The sequence below is a fragment of the Glycine max genome, chromosome 17 (assembly GCF_000004515.6).
Source record: "Glycine max cultivar Williams 82 chromosome 17, Glycine_max_v4.0, whole genome shotgun sequence".
Classification (NCBI taxonomy): domain Eukaryota; kingdom Viridiplantae; phylum Streptophyta; class Magnoliopsida; order Fabales; family Fabaceae; genus Glycine; species Glycine max.
The window spans coordinates 31,328,383-31,352,919 of NC_038253.2; the positions used below are offsets into that span (position 1 = coordinate 31,328,383).

General features: G+C 35.2%; 2 protein-coding genes and 1 pseudogene across 3 annotated transcripts; 2 read left to right on the forward strand and 1 right to left on the reverse strand.

Annotated features, from left to right (window-relative positions):
• Positions 1-4,411: 4,411 nt before the first annotated feature.
• Positions 4,412-7,714, forward strand: LOC100804805 (1,2-dihydroxy-3-keto-5-methylthiopentene dioxygenase 4-like; annotated as a pseudogene).
• Positions 7,715-16,432: 8,718 nt separating this feature from the next.
• Positions 16,433-19,058, forward strand: LOC100793327 (peroxidase 16-like). 2 transcript variants are annotated; one of them, XM_006600128.4, is made up of 4 exons: positions 16,433-16,823; positions 16,912-17,109; positions 17,682-17,847; positions 18,408-19,058. In XM_006600128.4, the coding sequence occupies exons 1-4, from the start codon at positions 16,596-16,598 to the stop codon at positions 18,812-18,814; spliced, it is 999 nt and encodes a 332-aa protein (XP_006600191.1). In that variant the 5' UTR covers positions 16,433-16,595; the 3' UTR covers positions 18,815-19,058.
• Positions 19,059-20,002: 944 nt separating this feature from the next.
• LOC100793857 (protein DSS1 HOMOLOG ON CHROMOSOME V) lies at positions 20,003-24,287 on the reverse strand. Its single transcript, XM_026126484.2, has 3 exons — positions 24,137-24,287; positions 23,951-24,062; positions 20,003-20,370 (listed from the first exon to the last, which is right to left on the reverse strand). Exons 2-3 carry the CDS (start codon positions 24,039-24,041, stop codon positions 20,246-20,248), a joined length of 216 nt encoding a protein of 71 aa, XP_025982269.1. The 5' UTR covers positions 24,042-24,062; positions 24,137-24,287; the 3' UTR covers positions 20,003-20,245.
• Between the last annotated feature and the right edge of the window lie 250 nt (positions 24,288-24,537).

The window sequence follows — 24,537 nt, forward strand, 5'->3', positions numbered from 1 at the left end:
GTTTGCATTCGTGTCATGGAAATAATTTGGGGCAACCCTTTTATCCTTGAACTAAACCAAACCCTGACATGTGTCATGTCTATCCATTTTATGAGCCTCGAGCCAAAAATCCTAACTTACCATAAACCTTGACCCAGGGTGAGAATGTCAATCCTTACCCTCGGAAGAAAAAAATGGGAGAAAGCAAAAAAAAGAAAAGAAGGAAAGTTCCCAATCAAAGAGTGGGAGAAAGCAAAAAAGAAAAGAAGGAAAGTTCCCAATCAAAGAGTGAGAGCAAGCAAAAAATAAAAGAAGGAAAATTCTCAAATCAAAGAGTGGGAGAAAGAAAAGGAGAAGAAAGAAAATCCCCGATCAAAGATCAGAAGAGAAAAGAAGAAATATGCAGAAAGGTCTTGGGACCAGACAATATCTGAACAATACAAATTTGTCACCAAGTAAATAAGAAAAGAAAGGAAACCACGACCTAAAGTGGTCCTCTCCCTTTGATTGCCAACCAAAAACCTGTGTGTCAGCGACTTTTTTGCCCCGCACTAAACAAAAACAGAAAAGGAAAAGGCCAAAAAATTCAAAGCCAAAATTCCCGCAAAAAATACCATTCCCAAGAAAAAGTCCTACTGATCCATGATCGCGCATGTAATCTTTGATTTGATAGGAAATAATTTGCAAAATCAAGTCATGGCATATCTATGGTTCGGAATTAGGATGAAACACTTACCCGTGTGAGATTGATACACTTTGAGTGATTTTCTTCTATTTTTGTTGAACCCAGTGTTTCCTCTAAATGCTCATTTAGAAGTGAAAGGCTAACTTCCAAAATCTCATTTATGGTTATGAGAAGATTTCATCAGTTTACATTCCTTCCCTGGTAGACACATTGTTTTTCCTCCAAAAAATATGTTGCTCTGATCAGTTGGAAGTTTTGTCTCTTTACTAAAAGCATGTTCGCATTTTTAGTGAAGAAAACTCTGAGACTATTTTTAGTCTCACAAGTTATCCAGAACTACGTAGGTCTGAATTCCTCATTTGAGGATACGTAGGAGCAAGAGCCTCGCTTTTGTCGGCCGCCCCACAATTTCTGTCATACTGACACTGGAGTCACGTGACATGCGGAGATACCCAAGTGGTTGTCTGCACTTTCAAAACATTCTTTTGCTATCTGTAAGACAGAAAGCCTGATAGCATGCAGAGACTAACGTCGTCTTCTGCACCCTTCGTCAATCGCGGCCCAACAAGCCCGTTGACACACGGAGATTTACGTCATCTTCCGCGCTCACAAGATCTGTCATGCTGACATTTGAGTCACGCTGATGGGCAGAAATACCCGAGTGTTTATCCGTATAAACATTCTTTTGCTATCTGTAAGACAGAAAGCCTGATAGCATGCAGAGACTAACGTCGTCTTCTGCACCCTTCGTCAATCACGGCCCAACAAGCCCGTTGACACGCGGAGATTTACGTCATCTTCCGCGCTCACAAGATCTGTCATACTGACATTTGAGTCACACTGACAGGTGGAGATACCCGAGTGGTTATCCGTATAAACTTTCTTTTGCTATCTCTAAGACTCAAAGCATGATAGCAAGCTGAGTGGGTAAACGCGCAGATACATATTCTGCGCCCTTTATCATTCAGGAACAACAAGCGGAGTGGGTAAACGCGTAGAAATAGATTCTGCGCCCTTTATCATTCAGATTTCGCAAGTTGGGTGATAAACGCGCAGAGAAAAATTTTGCGCCCTTTGTCATTCCGCACACCTTTTCGCCACCCAGGCTCGATCGTGTCCAGCAAAATGCAGAGACAAATTATGGTCTTGACTTTTCAAAGTTTTTTTTGAAGTGTTATTACTGGTAATCGATTACAAACATTTGGTAATCGATTACAAGATTTAAAATTCAAATTTCAAGATCCTTTTGGAAAGCTCATTTGAAATCTTGTCTTCTGGTAATCAATTACACTGCCTGGTAATCGATTACCAGTGCCTTGATTTGTTGGAAAATAATTGTTTGAGGCCAAAGCTGATCAACCAGTGAGATTCTTTTAACAAATGAACTAAAGCCTTATCTTTTTCTTGATCTTGTTTGCTTGACCTTGAATTAATCTTGAAGCAATGTTTGTTTGCTTAACCATGAATATTTCTTGAAGCAATCTTGTTTGATTATACTTTTGGCATCATCAAAAACCTGTATTCATACATTTACATGGTCATGGAGAAGGAAACACTACCAATGCCACCACAAGGAGGTCAAACAATAAAGGGCTTCATGAAATTTCATTGTCTATTTTGGAGTTTTAGACCGTGTATCGATGGGTTTCAATATTGTAAGTCCATGGTTCAGGTTGATGGACATGGTTGTACGCTATGTACAAGGGGACCTTCCTTGTGGCAGTTTCATAAGATGACAACAATAAAATTCTTCCAATAGTTTTTGCCATTATCAAGGGTGAAACAATGGAAGCATGAATCTTCTTCTTTAAAAATTTAAAAAGGCATGTCACCCCATAACATTGTCTATATTTTATTTCAAATAGGCACGAGTCAATAAAAAGTTCCTACTCAAGACGTGATAGTGGATGGACGACACATAATTATGTGCATGTGTTTTGCATTCGACACATTGCGCAAAATTACATGAGGAGGTTCAAGAACAATGACATAAAAAAGCTAATTACCAATATGGGTGAATGCCAAACTTCTTTTTCTTCATATTAAATATCACTTAATTTTATATTATTCATAATATTGAAATTGTATGTTTATAACTACTTAACATATGCAAGGACATAACCTACGTTCAATCATTACTACAACAATTTGAGGAAGGAAGCATATGGTGATCGAGCAATTAATTAGCTCAGCGAGATTCTGTGAGAAAAATGGACTCTCTCATAGGATGGTGCACTAGTAAAATCAACATATACAAGGTGTAATACATTGTCAACCAAAGAGGGAGAGAAATCACAACAATGCTTACATTTGGTGAAGTTTATATGCAAGTACTAAACAAGGCCATGGAAGACGCATAGAGAAAGGAAAATGCTCACATTATTCTTAAGTTCAATTGATGTGACACACGATTCTTGGTCTAGGAGACAATTAACCCGAGAGAGGTTCGGCCCGATGGAAATTTCACGATTAGGTTGGAGGAAAGGTGGTGTGACTGTGGCAAATTCCCAAAATTGCACATGCCATGCTCTTTCATTGTTGTTGCTTGTAAGCATGTTCACCATGAGTACAGGAACTACCACTACTACAAAAACAACCTTTTACGATGCTAGAACAATGACGGTTCTACCAAAATCGTGTTTAAAAAATTGTCGGTGGTATTTTTGTAAATAAGTGGACACGTTAACAACAATTTTAGGTAAAACCATCGTAAAGACACTCAGATTTAAAACGGTTTTGTGAAAACCATCTTTGATGGGATAACTTTGAAGATGGTTTTACCTAAAACTGTCGTCGTACTACATGTAAATAATATTAAGTGAAGCACTCAAACTCTCACGTTTCTGAAACACTCGAGCTTGATCTTGTGCGAAAATCCTTAAACCTCTCTTGCTCTTATCGTACTCTGACTCTGGCAAGTCCTTCACACGCTCACACGAGATTGACTATGAGAACCCACCGCCATGGGACAAGCAGCAGAACAAAAAATACAAGGCCAAGTTCATGTGTAGCTACGATGACAAGATCCCGCCCCGCACCCATGACAACTAGCTCTTCTATGTTGGCAATGACACTAAGATCCTCGTTGCTGCCCTCTGCAGCTCCCTGCCACAGGACCTCACCTTCAAGTACCAACTCCCCAGCGAAGACCTCGACGCCCTCATCTCCGCCACCAACGATGATGAAATCAAACACATGATGCACGAATACGACAGACTCTATAGCCCTAACCTAAAACTTACTAGAATGAGACTCTTCCTTTTCAGACTCTCGAATTCAAACCCAAATTCCTCTTTCTCCTCTGAACATGACTGTTTCGTTGAGGCTCTTAATTTGGGTTTGATTCCTTCTCAACCTGACCCAATCAAAACCGTTGCACCTACATTGTTCAATATTGTATAGTCCATAATTTTTAAATCCTCAACAATGAGGTATACTTTGATGGTGTTATTGTGGTAGTATGTCATTTTTCATCCTTAATAAAACAATTGCATTTTTCTTATCAAAATTCCAATAGGATGCTTAAAGCAAACCAATTTTCTGGCGATGTTCCAACTAAACTTAGGAGACTAATTAACTTGCAGACCTTGTAAGACTTCCCGGTTCCATTTCTTATTTTCATTTTTTAATATGATTATTTGATTATTTTGATGTCTCATGTAACTTGTAAGATATCATGTTTTCCTAATAAAATTTTTAGGACTTATTGTTATTAATAATGTGATTATTAGTAACTTGAGTTGTGACATGACATGACAAGCATGGTTGATGGACGATAGCAATGAAGATCAAAGGCTTCCTCACCATCGCAATCCCAACGAATTAGTTGCATTGTACCAATTAGCAGGTGAGCTCATCTCATCTCTCTCCCTCTCTAATTTTACTTCATTGTGATGTTTGTGGTGAATTTTGCAGAATTGAGGGTGTTATGTTGGAAGCTCCATCCAACTATCTATGAGAATGATCAAGAGTTGACCAAGATTAGAGAAGATATGGGATACAACTACATGGTAATATTCTATTTATCTTTTAATTTTATTTTGCTTTTTGTGATTAGATATTACTTCAATTGTTACCTCTTCAGTCTTCATTGATTAACCCATGATAGGAATAGTATTTAGAATTCCCAGCATACTATGAATTTGAACATACATAGAGCAGAGTTGCTACAATAGCCAGTGAAGTTCAAGAAATAAAAACTAAATTCTTGAAAAGATAATAAATCTTGCAAAAAAATTGAAAAAGAATTTTCCCTGGGATTTGACAGCTGTCATACCCTAATTTCGTCCGGGGACCTTTGCTTGGTGGCATGCAACTTTCATTTAACCATTTGGAGGTACTTGGCACCCATCATCAGGCAATTTGCGAAGTTCCGTGACATGCCGGAACTCAAAAGGTAGCATCGTTGCACAATTCGTGAGGTTCCGTAACATTCCGTAAGTCAAAAAGGGGATGATTATGTAATCCGCAAGGTTCTGTAACATTACGGAAAGAAAACAGGTATTGTTACGAAATTCGTAAGTTTCCGTAACTTTACGAAAAAAGAATCACCAAAAAAGGGCAGGGGCTGTATTTAGAGAAAATGGGGGTGCAAATAGCAACCAGGCCCACTTGGGCCCTCCAGAAGATTCCTCCAGAAAGCGGTTGCTTCTGGAGGAAGTCACCTTGCTCGCTTGGGCGAGCTGGGTAGCAAGCATCTCCCCCATTTTCCTATAAATAGGGGGAGAAGTGAAGAGGAATTTCGTTCAGCCCTCCTGGTAATGCAAGAATCACTTGAAATTAGTGAAAAAAATTGGTTCCGTGAAAAAAATCCGAGCCGAGGCGCTTCCGTAAGGTTTCTGAAACGTTTCCGTGGGGATTTTCGCGAAGATTTTCAGCCGTTCTTCGTTCGTTCTTCATCGTTCTTCGGTCTCCAACGTGTAAGTTTCCAAATCGAGCTTTTCAATTCATTCTATGTACCCGTGGTGGTCCTCATTTGTTTTTTTTCGTGCTTTTATTGTCATTTTTATTTTACTTTCCGTACCCCCTTTTGACGTGCTTTAGTCATTTGCTTAAGTTATTTTCTCGCCCAATCAAAAAATAAAATAAATTTCCACCGATCATTTGAATTGTAATATCCGTTAGTTTCTATTAAAATGAAATCCGACCGTTCGGTCATGCCGTAACTACGTTGGAAACCAAAAAAGGGGTAAAATAATAATATAATAATAAAAAATATCTTTTAGTAAAATAAATCAAAAAGAATCAGTCGTACATTTTCCTTTGGGATTTCTCTTTCTTAATCGAATCGATTAATAATCAAAGTGAAACTAAGGCTAAAATCAATTCATAAACCAAGCTTTTGACGTTGCCTAAAAAAGCCATTTTCAAAGGTCCAAAGCCTTGAAATGGTCTTTTCTGCTTTTATCGATTAAGTGTAAATTTCAAAAGGGCTAAAATCAACATGTAATTTTATTACCTTTTTCAAAAATAAAGAGAACATTAAATGGTCCAATGCCTTAATGTCTTCTCTCTTTTCAAAAGAATCAAAAGTTTGTTTAAACGGTCCAACGCCTTAAATAACCTTTCATTCAACAAAAACATATCTTGCAAAAAGGATAAAAACAACTTAACCAAACATTTTGTTCACAAAGAACTACGTAGTTTTGATTTCCTTATCGCAATTAAGGGGTAGGAGCAAGGGAAACACCCTCGTCGACCGCAAAAAGATAAAAAATATAAAAAGTACAAAAAGAAATAAAGACGTAAAGGGAACATAAAAATTGAAGTCATATTTGCACATTTGATTAAAGGCTGTCGTCTCTTGTGACGGACGTGTGGGGTGCTAATACCTTTCCCGTGCGTAAATACAACTCCCGAACCTTTCACTTAAAGTTTGTAGATCACGTCTTTTCCGGTTTTTTCAACGTTTTCCTAAAATAAACGTTGGTGGCGACTCCGCGCGTATTCCTTTCTTGGAACACACATCCCGCGAGTCACGCGTCGCCCTCCCGCCGAAGGGTAGGTTGCGACAACAGCGAACTTAAAAAGCCACCTACAGACGCTTTATGCCCAATCATTCTGGATAACGCTTGCAAAATATATTATACTTTATGGAGAAGAGTGGGTGTGATTCCTGGGATAGGACACAAAGCTTAGCAGCTACATTATATTGCTCTAAGACTAAGTCCATTTCTCAGTACTTAGTAGCATATTTTCTAAGAGCCTAAGACTAAACGGTGTTCTTTCCTGTTTATGAGTCCATTTCAATAATCAAGGAGAACAAGGCAGTCTTTCAAGTTTCTTGTTGTTTGCTAACCATTGTTATGAATATTGTAGGTGATATAAAGATTTGTTTGCATCTTATGCAGTAGGACCTGCTTGATTTATGACCAGAAAAAGTGAAAAATTATGAACAGAAGTTGAAGAACTTCTACACTGAGCACATTCATCAGGATGAATAGATTCACTATTGTTTGGAATAAAGTGGTTACTTTGATGTGCGAGACAAGGATGATCACTAGATTTGCATTTTGATCAAGGTTGGTGATCTTATCATTTTACTAGCTGGAATCTATCATCACTTCACCTTAGACCCAAGTAACTTTGTGAAGGTATGAAAGTCTTATGCTAACCACAACCATATATTCTCTTGCTAGGGCTTCGTTTTTGTGATGTGGAAGGAAGAAAATGATGCTGGTCTAAGATTGTTTAAATATATCAAGATTCAAGGTTTTTCTAGGTTGATTAATCATTGTTTTTTTTTTTTTGTGTTTTTGTTTGCATTTAATGAAGCTGTTTAAGGGCGAGCTAGTGTGGACAACATATAATAGACCAAAGGAAGACAATCCTGCTAGAAAGGAATACATTAAGGGGATAACTGAGAAATTTGGAGTGCAATTTGAAGCTCATTAGGGCCCTGAAATACACCTGTATATCTTGTTTCAGTTATTAATCACAACTTAAGGTTTGCGATGTAATTGTTGGTATAATATTTGTGTAGTTTTACCATGTTCCGGGGTGACATGTCTTTTTAGATTTTGGAGGAACAATTGCCATGTTCCCATTGATTCACCCTCGACAACAGCAAAGGCTATAAAAGGATTTTATTGTTGTCATCTTGTGCAACTGCCACAAGGAGGGTCCCCCTGTACTTACCGCACAACCATGTTCCATCGACCTGAACTATGGGCTTACAGTATTGAAACCCATCGATACACAGTCTAAAACTCCAAAAATGATGGTGGACCATGATGAAACCCTCTATTGGTTGACCTCCTTGCGGTGACATTGGTAGTTTTTTCTTCTCCACCACTATGCTAGGAAGAAATTGTTGCATAGCTCGGAACAATCTCAGTAGATCATGGTACGATCTTTCCCAGTTGCCGTAGATGTCTTCAATATCCTTTTTCTTTGCCAACCATGCTTTGTGGTACTTGGTGGTGTATCCTTCAGTGCTTTTGATATGTGCTATCAAGGTTGACACTGGAGTTGATGGATCGTTTTCGATTAAGTTATAGATGCTTTTATTGATCAAAAAATACAAAAGCTTTGCATGATCTTATGACATTGAAGGATTTGAACATGTGTGGGGTTCACATAGCTTTCTTATTTCCCATTTCTTGGAGGCAAGGATGTATGATGCCTTGCACCTCCAAGCACAACTATCATCATTACAAATGAAAATTAGCTTTGTTGTGTTCGATAGTTATATCTTATAGTTAGCTCTTTTGCTCACATGATACTGCTGCAAAGCATTTTGTATGTCTTGTTTTGTCAAGAAACACACATGAAACTACTGCAAAGCATTTTGTATGTCTTGTTTTGTCAAGAAACACATCCCTTCGAAGAGAGTTCCCACTGGATGTCAGACTTCTTTGCAATCCAAGCTATGCTCGTATTTAAAATCTTGAAAATAGGATTCTTCAAAATTTTGCATATGGGGTGGTATGTAGCTTGGTGGTATGGTTGTGATTGGTGAAATAAGCCAGGCTTCTTCCTTATCATCTTCCTCCTGGGGTTGATTGTGAATAACTTTGTCTTCATCCTCAATAAAGGGACCGAGTTCTTCTTTAGGTAAGCCTGGCTCTGTTATGAACGCAGGCTCGTTAGGTTAGGTTGATGAGGAAGGCTTTGCTATAGGGGTACTCAAGTACGTGTAAGGATGATCCTCAATAGCATCAAATGGTTGTGAGTCAAAAAAATTGGTGGAAAATGGTGCAGAAAGACGTTGGGTAAAAGAAGAAGTGTTTGGTTCAAATATATTTTGTTTTTGTTGGGATAAAGCTAAAGTGTCTTGGGTTACATGGGATAATTATGAATAATGGGATTAAGGATAATATTGTGGTTGATAAGGTACCAGTTCAGGGTTTAAGGTGGGAACTATATTGCGCTCGATGTTTGCATACAATTCACAGCATAGAAGAATCTGAGTTTGGCAAATAATTGAAATCATACCTTTCATGTCTTCGTTGTCAACAAGTTGGATTATTGTGAATTTAAACATTGAGTGCCTCAATACTTGTGGGTATCAGAATGGAATATTGCATACTTGGTCCAATGGTTGAAGACGGAGGCGTTGGTGGAATTTTGTTTTCAAGGCTTCAAGTGTGAGGCCTCGCTTTGTTTCAAAGAACAATGGGTTAGGGCTTTGAAAAGTATCCCCTTCATCTATTTTGATAATTTCACCATCATAGTGCACTAACCATTTGACAAATGAGGAAGACATATTGTGTAACAGACAAAGAACTGATAAACAAACGTGACGTGACATAGGGTTTGTGTTTGCAAACTTGGAAGAAAGTAAAAGAGCAAGGAAGTGTTGTGTGGATGTGTTCAAAGAAGGTGGATATGAGATGTATATATAGGGTTCAAGGTTAAGGTATTATGACCTAGCTTCAAGGTAAGGGTTAGGGTTTGGAGTATTGGATTCCCTAGGGTGAATAAATGACGGTTTGAAACATTGGATTTCGTGACGTGAGTAGATAATGGTTTGAAATAAATTGGATTCTCTGACATGAGTAGATAAGGGTCTGAAATAAATTGGACCTATGTGAGAGAAAAAGAAGAGCAAAAGAAACATAAGAGCAAAGAAGGTTTGTCTCATCTTAAGCGTAGGGTTCGAGGTTAGGGTTAAGGAATTACAACCTAGGGTTATGGTTTGGAGCATTAGATTCCTAATGTGAGTAGATAAGGGTCTGAAATAAATTGGATTTCCTATTGTGAGTAGATAAGGGTCTGGAATATATTGGATTCTCTGACGTGAGAAGATGAGGGTATGAAATAAATTGGATTCCCTAATGTGAGTAGATAAGGCTCTGAAATAAATTGGACCTGTGAGAGAAAAAGAACTACATGAACCAAGTGGCCTTAGATTGTTGTTTGTATCAACTGTTTTGGTTAAAATAATGTTTCATTCCCACATTTTTCATGTCAATAAACCTATTAAGACAACTTTTGGGTCTCGATTCAGCTCTCAAACACATGAACCAAGTGGAAAAACATAGGAAAAAATTAGTAAAACTTGAACATTTCAATCCATGAGCGCAACTTTTGGCAGTTAGATTGTTATTTGTATCAATTGTTTTGGTTAAAATAATGTTTCATTCCCATAGTTTTCATGTCAATAAACCAATTAAGACAACTTTTGGGTCTCGATTTGGCCCTCAAACGCATGAACCAAGTGGCAAAACATAGGAAAAAATTAGTAAAAATTAAACATTTCAATCAATGAGGGCAACTTTTGGCACCTAGATTGTTATTTGTATAAGTTTTTTTGGTTAAAATAATAGTTCATTCTCATAGTTGTCATGTCAATAAACCTTTTAATACAACTTTCAAGTCTCTATTCGTCCCTCAAACACCTGAACCAAGTGGCCAAAAAACAAGAAAAAATTAGTAAAACTTGAACATTTCAATGCATGAGGGCAACTTATGTCACTTAGATTCTTATTTGTATCAGCTTGGAGATGTCTGCGAACATGGAAAACATAGTCATTACATCCATATCATCGTGCAACATGCATGTCGTCTACTTGCACCTATCACCAACAAATGATACAGGTAATCAAAAATGTATATCCTTCACCACTTGACCATTTGGTAGAATAATGTTGTTTCCAATAGCTTGCTTCAAGGCATCAAATGACATTTTATTGTCAAGTTGAACAATCTTTGGTGAATCGCTTACAAATGTTGGACCATGTTTAGTTGTTATGATGGCGCCATCGTAATACACTATTGCATTGACAATGATGAAGCCATGGTTTAGGGTTTACAGTTAGGGTTTAGGTTATGGTATAGGGTATAGGGTTACAGAAAGGTTTCTTGTTGAGCTGATGGATTAGACTGTCTTACTGTAGATCATATTTGTAATGTTTAATGGCTTGTCAAATACACTTCAAAATGAATGGCCAAGATGTCACCGACAAAATCAACGGCCTAGATATCATTGATTGGAGCAACGCACGTTCAATGACCTAGATCCCATCGACAAAATCAACAGCCTACATATCACCGATTAGAGCAACAAACATTCAACGTCCAAGATCCCACCGACAAAATAAACGGCCCAGATATCACCGATTAGAACAACGAATGTTGAACGGTCAAGATTCGATCGACAAAATAAGTGACCTACATATCACTGAATGAGTTGTGTTACTGTTAGATTTTTCCTATAATAAAACACATGTATTGCCATCATATACCCTAACTCACAAACTCACTTTCTCTCGTTCTCATATATCCCTCTTTAAATTGAAAGTTAATTATGTCATGATTCAGAAATGATAATGTTGTTATTATTTTGATTTCTTCAGGTAACAAATGATGTAATTCAGTCATATGCTCAGGCAATGCCCTCTTCAGATCCCAAAATTGAACCTTTGTTGGTTCAAAATGGGTTTTCAGATGTTGCAAAGCTCATACAAGTTAAAATCGACAACATTTTAGTGGCTTCTTTGGTTGAAAAGTGGAGACATAAGTCACACATGTTTCATCTTCTTGTTGGTGAATGCACAATCACCTTTGAAGATGTTGCTCTACAATTAGATTTACGTGTTGATGGTAGACCAATTACTAGCCCAACATATTATGATTGGGAACAAATATGCACAAAATATATAGGTGTTGTTCCCCCTAGAGAATGCACTAGTGGAATCAACACTTAAACTAAAATGGTTAAAAGAACACATGTTGATTCTCCCAGCTGAACCCACACCATAACAACTAGCAGACCATTGTAGGGCATACATTTTAGGGTTGATTGGTGGGTGTTGATGACAGACAAGTTAGGAAACAAAGTTCACCTGATTTATCTACCCCTGTTAGTATATTTTGATTAGGTTGGTCGATACAGTTAGGGTTGGGCATGTTTAGCACATTTGTACAGAGAAATGTGTAAGACTATTTATCCCACATCCAAAAAATTAGGAGGATGTACACTGTTGTTATAGTCTTAGGCATGGTATCACATGTCGTCCATTCAACCAAGGGTCAAGCGCCAACCATTATATCCACTTGCAAATAGGTAAACAAAAAATTCTAACTCAAAGAAAGCTCATTTTTCAATAATGTATTTGACACTAACATACCACATTAACCCTTTGTTTATTTATTTATTTATTCAAGTGCAATTTCATTGTTTTTAAAATAACTAATGCAAATTAATTTTTCAGTTCCAATGGATGCCTTATAGAGGTTTTCAGTCATTTCTACCAGAAAATGCATACAAGTATTCCAAAATATGAAGTGCTTGTGTAGTTTTAATCTATTTTCCAATGGTAGTATGGCATCAAATTGACAGGGTCATGCTCCAATTTGGAATTTGTCAAGATATATCGGATTCACCACTTATCTTGACAAAGTCCATTATACTGATGTGAGAGGACATAGCGACACAAATTGGGTAGAAGAACATCAACGGTGGATTGCAATTTGGAAGGAAAGATGAAAATATGTGTTAATCGGCCAACCAATTCTAGGAAATATTGAACATATGAGTCACTACATGAATTTGTACCAAGCAAATTCTAAAATTTTCCTTACACAATTTGCAACTTATCCAAACGTTGGGGTGACATCTCATTCAGCTCTAGACATGGAAAGTGAACAACATCGTCCACGTCAAAGTCCACTAGTGGTTGCAACATGCATGATGAAGGACTACCACCTCATGCTTAATCATTTGAATTCATGCCACAATTCACACCACAACCTCATCATCATCAACAAGATTATGGGCACAATTCGCAGTTCTGCAGTGCAAGCGGAGAAGACTTTATGAGCAATCTCATGGGTACACATCTTCGCACACTGGAGTCTGCTTATGCATACATGCAAAGTATGTCTATACCTTCATTTGCATCCTTTCACCAAAATATTTCCAAAAGTTCTTCCACTAATGACTTTATGCAGGAAGAACCTGTTGTTGCTCCTAATGAACAAGTTGAACCACAACAACATGGTGGAGTACGTCGATAGCCGACAAGAAATAGGTGTGGAACTGGTGGACATAGATGACATTAATTGTTTGCCCTTGTTAATTATGTCCTATCATGTTCATTGTCAGTTTGCCGTTTTTGATTGAATGAACAGTAAACAATGCATTAATTGACTGAGCACTGTATTTTTCTCATACGAATTGTCTCAACATTTATTTCTTTGAGAGGATTTGATCCCACATTGCTTGTATCAAAACAATGTGACTGCACAATGCTTTCTAAAAGATGATTTCTCTACATACTGGTTTTTTCAAATAGCGCAAACGACAATCAATAAATTAAGACTTAATCTAAACCATTTATATTGTTAGTGTCATCTCAGGTGTTGATATGTGTCACGTGAAAATAGTAGATCACCTAATATATATATATATATATATATATAGCAGTAGGGGGGTTAGATGCAACTCAACACATTTGCTTAAAACATGGACAGTGTATCCGCTCTTAATAAATGTTTTTTTACCGTCAATCAAACTACGTAGGTAATGGTTGTGTTGTATACAATTGTATGGAGCTCAAACACGACAATGATGTCAAAAAAATATTTTTCATCTAGTTAGAATATAGTAGCAAAGGTCCGATAGAGTTGAATGCAACTTTTGGCCGTTCTCCAGAGGAAATCCTTGCCCAGCTGTGCAAACCAAGGAAACCAAGAATGGATGATGAGATAATTGCTATGATGCGTGATGAATCTATGTAGTCACTACGCAAAGTACTTGCTGTCACTTTTTTAGAATAAACTTGCAATTCATAATTGGAATTTTGTTGTTTTTTTTAAAAACATTATCTACTTTAATTGTGTTAGTTCTATAGGATTATGGTGCTTACCTAAGTTTCATCATTGGAATTTTGTTGTTGCAATTCATCATTCGTCTTCTTCAAACAAAATAATTTTGGTTTCGTTTAAGGATTAATTATTTTAAAAAAATACTATTTAAGTAATAATAGTTTTACATGAATTAATGCATACTATTAAAATTGAAAATGTTCTATTTATTTAATTTTTTTGGTAAAATAATTAGATCACTTAAATATATGTATTTTTGATAAATATTTAACTAAATTATATTTATATTGGGTATTCAAATATAGGCATTTTTCTTAAATTCTATTCTACATAAATTCTATTTTTAAATTACTGAACTAAAAAAATTAAAAAAAAATAAAAAAACAAATAATTTTTAAATAAAAAACAAAAAAATAAAAAAATTCAAATAAACAAAAAAACCAAACAAAAACAGTTAGTTTTTAAATAAAAAATAATAATTTTTTTAAAATAAACAAAACCAAAGAAACTCAAATAAATAAAAAAATAAAACCCAAAAAAACAGTTAATTTTAAATAAAAAAACAAAATAAAAAACAATTTTACATAAACAAAAATAAAAAACTCAAATAAATAAAACAAAATAAAAAAATTATTTTTTAAATAAAAAAAACAAAATAAATAACAATTTTAGAAAAAAAGCAAAAAAATCAAATAAAAAATTAAAAAAATGAAGAAAAAGAAACACATTCTAAAGTGTGTTTAAGAAAAAAAAAACCTTACGATATTGGTTCCTGGGAAACTGACTTAGAAGATGATTTAGAAAATATGAAATCGATTTTATAATGTTAAAACGAAATAAAAAATATAACATATGTGAGAAATCGATTTGGAAAAAACCAATTTCTCACCTATGTATAGTGATTTGTATCATGCATGTAAATAATTCTTACCTTGTATCATTTGGGTAAATTTTTATTTTATTTGTATTATTTGGGTTAAAAATTCTCTAAACGTGTATAAAAAATAAAATAAAATAGTTTTTAAGAAATTGATTGTTTCTTGGGAACCAATTTCTTAACTTCATTAAAAAAATATATAAAGCAAGTGAGAAATTGATCTGGGAGAAACCGATTTCTCACTTGCTATAGTACTTTATATCATCTATGTAAATGATTCACTGTATGTATTATCGGTTGGGTGTCTTGGATCTTGGGTCTTGACCGAGGATGATCACTTAGCTCGGGACTAGGAGATAATTCTGTTAGAGGGGATCCTACTTAGCTTGCTCATGGCCAATACCTTTGGTATTTGTATCGTTGGTTCCCTTTCTTAACCATTTTGTGCACTTCTTGCGCTGTTTTGGCCTTTTAATAAAATCCATTTCTTTGCTGAGAAAAAAAAAACCTCTAAAAAGAATTCAACTGCCAAGTTATATCACATAAGATTTCTTTTAGGAGCTTAACCCTAAATAGAAAAAAGTGGTCAATATAATTTCTAAAACAAATTAGAGATTAGTGAAAGCTCAAAATAAGTGAATTATCAACTACAGGTCTACAACAGAAGTAAAGATTGATGCTTTAAATGCATCAATTATTAATTGTTTTTACGTTACCCACTTCACAGCTAGAGAGACTAAAGTACTTTTAAAATTCTTATTTGTGAAAGTGGAAACACCTCAAAATAGTGATATAGTTAAATCTTTAATCCTTCGGAATCTGTAACTCCAGACAAAGAAACAGATATTTTAATTATCTAGAGCAATTTATCCAAAATATAAAAAAATAAAAAACAAAAGCTTAGCTTGTGATAGTGGTCTGCAGTATGGGTCTTACTTTTTCTCTTTTACTCTCCCTTTTTTTATTCTCTCTCTCATTTTTTCTCTCTAAAACGGCCTAGTTTATAATATATCCTTATGCTAATGTACATATAATTAGTGAAGGTAACGTTTGAAACAGAAGTATATATCCACACAATGAGCAAAACGTGTGCGTATTTCTTCTAAGTATGTGAAGGCAACTAGAATAAGAACGATTGTGGGGGACACATGACTAAGTGCAGCGTGTCATTCTTCCATTCACCTTGAATCAGCAATGCATGTAGGAATTGCTAACACTTTGTGCTGTAAATACCCAAATAAAGTAAATAACCAAAGTGGCTATCATATGCTCTATACAGAAGAAAAGGTGCAATATAAAAGCACTTACGTAATACATTGGCCAAATTGCAACATTTGTAAAGCTAGTTGAGGTTTATGTGTATACAGCTACTATCTCATTTCTTGCAGGAATCCAACTACAAGAGAAGTAAAATATAGAAAAGCACCATTACACTATGTGAGGGACCAACTAACTTTATGTTATAAACTAAGCTGCACTTTTAATAAACAAGTTGTTTCACCACTCCTAGAGCTTCCATTGCAACCTCTTGACACAAATTATAATGTGAGCATTAGAGTGAGTGCTTAGTCAGATATTCTAAAAATAATGAACACTTTTCCAAAAGCATTTTCTTCTTGGTGTGTAGTTCTTGTTCTGTTTCTTTCTAATATAACACACTTGGATTCTTCAAAGAAAAGAGAGAGAGATTCGTTTGAGTTTCAATTTTCCTTTGACTATTTAAGGGTGCAATCACCAAACCAAATGTTATGTTTCAGACACTAGAGCAGCCACAGAGTGAAAATGTGTTCCCATAGCCTCATTTTCCATGCTAACTTGTTTCTTCTGCTGCTAATAGTTGGTTGTCATGCTCAACTTCGAGTTGATTACTACAAAAACACATGTCCAAATGTTGAATCGATTGTACGAAGTGCGGTTGAGAAGAAACTTCAGCAGACATTTGTGACAGCTCCTGCTACACTTAGGCTCTTCTTCCATGATTGTTTTGTTAGGGTCAGAATAGTTACAACTGTAACTTATAATCTCTCCTTTTTTTTTTCTATTTGCATGCACCTCTTTGGCAATAGGTGTTACTAAACCTTTTGTGCATGTTGGATAGGGATGTGATGCATCTGTGATGCTAGCTACAAGAAACAACACATCAGAGAAGGATAATCCTATAAATCTTTCACTAGCTGGTGATGGATTTGACACTGTGATCAAAGCCAAGGCTGCGGTTGACAGTGTACCTGGCTGCCAGAATAAGGTTTCATGTGCTGACATATTGGCATTGGCAACTAGAGACGTCATAGCATTGGTAAATAAGCAATAGCCTTGGCAAAATATAGAGAGCTTCCAATTAATATGCATAAAAATAAATTGTATCCTTTATAAACTAACTAGTTGTCTCTATTATAAGTAACAGTGGGGTAGGAATTAGAGAACACAAAATGAATCAGCAACAACTGAGGAAAATATGAAAAAAAAAATCAGTTAAAGATGTTGGAGGCACTAGTAAGCAGAGTAGATTGCATAGTTTTTAGACATGTAAAGAGGGGGAGACCAAGGACATTGGAGGAAGTTGTTAAGAGGATATGAGGGAAAATAATATATCTAAAGATTTGATTTTTATCCGAGCTAAATGATGACATGAAATTCTTGTAGCCGATTTCACCCAGTGGAATAAAGTTTTTGTTTTTTTTTTTAGGGTAGAGTTAGACAAGTATTACTAGAATGTTAGGATCCCTGCATACTCCATAGAGTATCATATTTCTTTTGATTTGTCTTTATAAAGTTATTTTATTTTGGCTATGTGGAAGATTATATGTGGCATTTTATTCCTTGTACAATTTAGCTGAACACCATATGAAACATAACACTTGGTTTCAGGCAGGAGGACCATCTTATGCAGTAGAGTTGGGAAGGCTAGATGGGAGAGTCTCAACAAAAGCCAGTGTTAGACACCATCTACCTCATCCTGAATTCAAACTAGAACAGCTGAACCAAATGTTTGCTTCACATGGCCTCACCCTTACGGATCTAGTTGCTCTATCAGGTATTTCATTCATACTGAACACAATACAAGTTTGATATCCAAGAGTTTTTTAAGCTTGTTTTTGGATATACACCGGGATTGCTCAAACCTATGTTTTGCAATAGCCAATTTTCAACTTGTTTGGTTTTATGTTGGCATCAAGTCTCAAAGTGAATTTTAACTCTCAAATCAATCATGAAAAGAAGCAAGTCTTGTGCAAGTTATGCATTAGGTTGTAAAAATTATACTACTTTTTATGATAAAAGTTTCCAACATAATCACTTCACTTAAAACTCACTTTTAGCCGAAATCAGTTTTACAAGATCAAGATACTCCAAATACACTTTATAAATGCCTATTTGAACACACACACAGAGACATAATCACATAAGTCCTATTTTGGACAAATTTCTTGATAACAACTTCTAAGAGAAGAAAAGAAGATAAAACGAATTAAGTTTTTCTCACAAGTTAAAATAAACTTAAACATATGTTAAAATCAGTTTCTAGAAAAGTTAAATGAGAAAACTTCTATAAATTAACTTATGCATCCGGCAAAATTTGTTTACTATTGATTGCAGGAGCACATACAATCGGGTTCTCTCACTGCAGCCAGTTCTCCAAACGGATTTACAACTTCAGAAGAAGGAAAAGCATTGATCACACACTGAATCCTACGTATGCAAAACAGCTCCAGCAAGTGTGTCCAAAAAATGTGGACCCCAGATTAGCCATTGACATGGACCCAGTTACACCTAGGACATTTGATAACCAATACTACAAGAATCTTCAGCAAGGAAGAGGACTCCTTGCCTCTGATCAAGCTTTGTTTACTCATAAAAGAACAAGAGACCTAGTGAACTTATTTGCATCCAACAACACAGCCTTTGAAGCTTCTTTTGTAAGTGCCATGATGAAGCTAGGACGGATTGGGGTCAAAACGGGAAACCAGGGTGAAATTAGGCATGATTGCACAATGATTAACTGAGACACTAACCATGTTTATGTTCAGATCATTGTCCAATACTTCTTTCAATTTCTTTCCTTTTGGAGGTTAATAAATACTAATGTCTAAGACCAGTGTAGGAATGGTGATAACAATAAAATGCAATGCAGGCAAAGTCACTTAAGTAGAATTTGATTCTAGAAGAGTTTCCAAAGAGACTAGGCACGACTTCAGTTTTGGACTGTTTCAACTCAATTCAAATAGTGAAGCATCTATTTCATTTTTATTCTACAACTACATCAAGCTATGATTTATGTACTGCAATGGACGCATTAGACAGTGACAGTTGCAATTGCAATTTTAAAAACTTATGGATAACCTTGTAAAAATAGGGTAAACATCTCAAACTCGACTTATTATGGCTGGAGGAAAACACAGATTAAGATTGAGTTCAATATTGAGCAACAGTGCCAATACCAATGTATTGAGCTTTTAATACGTTCTTAGTAAGCACTATCACTAGCATACTACCCAGATAAAAATGTTGATAATAAATCCTACCAATTATGTTATTTGGTACTTAAGAGCATAGTATCTATCCATCAAGAAGAGCATAGTATCTCCTAGAAAAGATAGAAACACTGAAAGAAACCATTCAAATTTTCACAGGACTCATTTTTTTATATAACTTAAAGACGGATTGAAGATGGTATTTGAGTCTTTCAGTCTTTCTTCGTCATTATATATGATTTTTTTTCCTCAAAAAAGCAGTGAACCGGTTCTTGTTGAATCTTGTCCAAGCTCCTTAAACTGTATAGAAACTATAATCTAAAATCAAATCATGTGAAGGTATACACAATAATACAAGTTCCTTATAGTTTGGTCCAGTTTCATGAATGGAAACTAAAACTGAATCAAACAGATAAATTTTTTATCCAAAAAACCATCAAACTTAGGAGCTTTTAAACAAATTTATTTAAACTTATTGAAAAGAATTATAACCTTACCCGATATTCTTTTAGCATAACGAATACTAGTTATTTACCAAATGTTCCCTAAATTAGTTAAGTTTTTTCAGGCTTTTCTGTTTACATTCTGTTAGGGAATTCCTATTTGGAACCAGTGAACAGCAAGAAAACGAAGAATGTGAACACAATTGCACTTTTGCAAGAATTGTTCATAGAAAAGAACAACCACCCAACCACAAAAATGAAGATTAAGTGCAAATAATTTGAGATTGTAAATCAAATCTTTAAAGCCTTATGCAGAATTCAATTTAAGTACAAGCACTCAATAACTTCTACACAGATGTTCAAGAACAGAAAAACTACGTCCCTATTATGTGTTCTTACAGTCTTACATTTCCTTCCTACCAAGGCATATTTTTCATTTTCAGTTTCCTTCCTAGAGCTTAAACACCCAAGTCATATAGCATGTTATATCAAGCAATAATAACTACCAGGTGGTTTAATTCTAATTAGTGTTGCTCTCCAGCTCCCTTTTCAACTGGAGAGAAAAATCATCACTAACATCATCATCATCCCAATCATCCTCCCACTGCTGAGTCACTTCTTTTCCTTCCTCCTTGTCATCCCACTCTGAAAATTGTAAAACAATAAAGTGCAACGGAAATAAGAACCATTAGAATGACACCAAATCAAGTTGAATAAGCAGCTTCTAATTACCAAAGAACATCCAAATACCATCACTAGAAATAAAATAAAATAAAATAATTCAAGCAATTAAATGAATTATAATCTGCACACTATAAGTGTTTAATAATACTAATGACTAATGAGACACAGGATCAACAGCATGAGGAGCTAACTCTCAAAATAATGCCTCTCTGGAGTGTTAGGTAAACATGTTAAAGCAGAACTCAATATGCATAACATGAGTTCTAATTCATTGAACCAAACTAACAAATGTCACTTGTGAAGCATTAGGTTTAATGGGCAAAGGATTAGGTGACTTTGTGACATGAAAGTCACCATGACTTTCTGAACATCTGTTCTATTCAATTAGTATAATGGCTCCGATTTTAGTATGTGTCCTTTAAACAATATTGCTTCCAAAACAACCACTTCTGCAACCACCACCTGTCTTGCACTTCACCAAGAATCAGATGCGTCCCTCCCTCCCCCATACACACTCAATGCCCACCATCTCCCACTCTTCCGAGTACTCAGCAAGTAGCTCATGTGGAATAAGGGGTATTGGTATTGGAAGCTATTTTTTGCACACAGGGGAAAGATAAAGTGCATGCGCAAAACTAGGGGTGACAGTGAAGGAGAAAAGTAACATGAGGAGCATGGAAAGGGTAGTAGTGAGGGTGAAGGCAGTGGAGGTTGAGGCTGCCACATCAGTGCAAGTTTCAATCATAGAAAGCAGCATGCTGTTGGAGATCGAGTGGCCCCACAGAGAAGGGTTTCTTATCGACGTGATGCACATGGTGAGGGAAGTGAGGATATAGGTTAGTGGGGTTCAGTCATCATTTAACAATGGAGTACTCGTGGCAGAGTTGAGGGCTAAGGTGAAGGAACATGTGAACGGGAAGGTCAGCATTGTGGAAGTGAAGAGGGCATTTAATCAAAATATACCCCACGCTGTTGACTAGCACTATTCTAATTTGGGCTTTGCGCAATGAGGATTGAGGAGTGCATGATGTTAGCTACCATATTCATGTCTTCACTTTATGAATCAATATTTCAAGAGGAATTAACTGGGCATGTCTTCCATTTTAGGAATTTCTGCACTACAATAGATTCAACTATAACAATCAAAATTAAGCAGTTTCTGGTGTGTATGCCTTCCATTTTAGGAATTTCTGAACTACAATAGATTCAATTTTAACAATCAAAATTAACCATCGTCTGGCTTTCCTCCCCTGTTTGTATCAGAACTGATTTTGCTACTGTAACGAGTTTCAGGCAATGGGGCAATGGGTATACACATGGATAAAATATTGCTAAAAGAATGTTACTGCAATATGTCTGACTATTCCCTAAAAGAATGGTACTGCACCAACAGTATTATTTGATATATACTAAAGCAAGAAAATAAAAGACCAGACCATCTTGAATACATATGTTGCCAATTATATTACACACTCATAACATAATAGAACAGACCAATTGCTTCTATGTCCAATTATCCATAGTTATATCCTGTTTTTCCATTTTACTCTGACATGTTTTCAAGTATACACACAAATTAGCACAATTAAGAAAAGAAAATGGTGTGCTCGTGTTCTCTCTAGCTGAACATACAACTGTCTTTATATGTACATCACATAATATATATATATAACCAACAGAGATAACAAAATTTGCATGTTATTGAAAGTGAAACAATGGAAGCAAACATATCAAACAACTTTCCACGGGGAAAGTTAATTGATTGATTCTTAAATAATTCAAACAATCAACAGTCATGTGGTTTAATAAAACAACAAGTACTATGCACTGGATTGAGGCCTTGCCTCATTAAACAGTCCCGATTGCCTTATGAGTTATGAACTAATAGAAGAGAAAGCAAGTTAATACAAGAGTACTAACTAAGGATAATGTAAATACCCAGGTTGTAGTCAGCGGCGGATCCAGAAAATTTTCTTAGTGGAGGCAAGAAATAGTTTATGCAAAAGAAAAAAAATGCTTAAATGTAATTGTGGTCTCTCTATTTTAAAATAGAGACATTAGTCTTCATATGTTTCAAAATCTGTAATTTTGGTCATCCTATTTTAAAATAAAGACATTTAACCTCCAATTTTGCATAATCACAATTTTGGTCATTTAGTCAAACTAAAAGTGTTGACTATTAAGAGATTAACATTGATTATAATATGGATTAAACGAATAATCTTGTGTCACATCACTAAATTTGAGTCTCATCAGATTAATCTCTTACCAATCAATATTTTGGAAGGACCAAAATCGCAAATTTTACGAAAGTGAAAACTAAATGTCTATTTAAAATAGAGGGATTAAAACTGCAATTTTTTCAAAAATATGAGGACTAAATGTCTCTATTTTAAAATAAAGAGACCAAATTTATGGATTCTAAAAAATAGGGACCAAAATTGCACTTAAGCCAAAGAAAAATATCACAAGCTTTTATAAAATACATAATGTCATGACAAATAAAATCCAAAATACTTAAATTTCTACAAATTATAATTGTCGTGTATCTATTTTTATACTTTGAAAATGTTCTATGATTTTTTTTTCATTTTCAATACTATATAAAATGAAAAGAATTAAGTATTAAAATTAATATCAATTTATTCACTTTATTTTATTTCTTATATTTTTTATTATACATATACAATTGGAAAAAAAATCTTGTGGGGGCAATTGTCCCCACAGCCCAATACGTGCATCCGCCATTGGTTGTAGTGCTAGTGCTCCTTCAGAGCTTTATAATCATCAATACCCAGGTTGTAGATAATTAACAAGAAAAGCTCAGTGACATGGCAAAATCGAAGTTAGAAATTTAGAAGACAAAGATACTGTTATCATTTTAAACATTTGAATACATGGCTTAAATTTTTTCCCTTTAGCTCGTTATTATCTGACGTATTTGTCTATAATTTTCTACCAGAAAATGAAATTTAATTGTTAAATAAACAGAACTAATACTAAGAAGGAAACAAAAAAGAGAGTCATTTTACGTAGATTTGGACTTATTTACTAGTGGCCAATCAAATGCTTCCTGAATATCATACATCATACATTCATTCTAAAAAATGAAATATCACATGGCAGGTCTCATTGCTAAGTTTCATATAAACATTTTTTTATTGGTTTCCTTTAAGAGAGAGGAGTAGAGGACTTGCCTCATCAAACAGTTCTCATATGATATGAGTGAGTCGAGTGAGAGGTGGTCGTTTTGGAAGCCACATTGTTTAAAGGACACGTTAAAATCGGAGCCATTGTAGTATTATTAATTGAACGGCACGATGTTCAAAATGTCACAGTGACTTTTGCGCCACAAATTAACCGGATCCTTTCCCGGTTTGATGATGGCATTACTGACGACCGATTTCTTATGGGTCAAAACATCAAACAGGTGGTGTTCAAATAAATTCTAAAGGTAAAACATCTACAACAAAACTTGAAATAGAAATTGAAATGCGTGGGGATTAGAAAGAGAGAACGAGATTACTAAGATTGATTTTACCTTCATTGATTTCAAACTCTTCAAACTCATCATCGTCTTCGAAGAGATCGATCTTGACGTCATCGGTGGCTGCTTTTGGTTCGGTCGCCATGGATGCGGTTATTTCGAAAACCTACGTGCATAAATTTGATGAATTCATAAAATAAGGTAATCAAGTCAAACCAAACAACCAAAAATAATACTCACCGACTAGGGAGGTTGGAGTGTCAACCCTATGAGCCCAAGAATCTTGTACTACTTTTGAATCAAGTAACGTGTCTGCGAGGAAACGTGAATGGTGACTGTATTTATATACTGAAAAGAAAATTGGGGGAAAAATAAAAAATAAAACGGCGTGTGAGAGTGAGGGCATTTGAAAAAAAAAAAAAAAAAAAAAAAAAAAAAAATATATATATATATATATATATATATATATATATGTTTGTAAGTTTTTTATATGCATCTATTTTCTTTTTTTTATAGGTTGTTTGGCTGTGATAAAATAGAAAAAATAAAAGAGATGCGGACACCCAAAATAGAATTAAAAAATAACTTCCTGTTATATATATATATAGTATGCTTGAAATGAAAAGACTTCTTATAATAGA

Excerpts from the sequence above, each read along its gene's own strand:
- LOC100793327 (XM_006600128.4), top strand. The coding sequence starts at position 16,596 with ATGTGTTCCCATAGCCTCATTTTCCATGCTAACTTGTTTCTTCTGCTG. Across the intron at positions 16,824-16,911 it reads GGGTCAGAATAGTTACAACT|GGATGTGATGCATCTGTGAT; the intron begins GTAACTTATAAT and ends CATGTTGGATAG. Across the intron at positions 17,110-17,681 it reads CTAGAGACGTCATAGCATTG|GCAGGAGGACCATCTTATGC; the intron begins GTAAATAAGCAA and ends ACTTGGTTTCAG.
- LOC100793857 (XM_026126484.2), bottom strand. The coding sequence starts at position 24,041 with ATGGCGACCGAACCAAAAGCAGCCACCGATGACGTCAAGATCGATCTC. Across the intron at positions 20,371-23,950 it reads AGAGTTTGAAATCAATGAAG|AGTGGGATGACAAGGAGGAA; the intron begins GTAAAATCAATC and ends TACAATTTTCAG.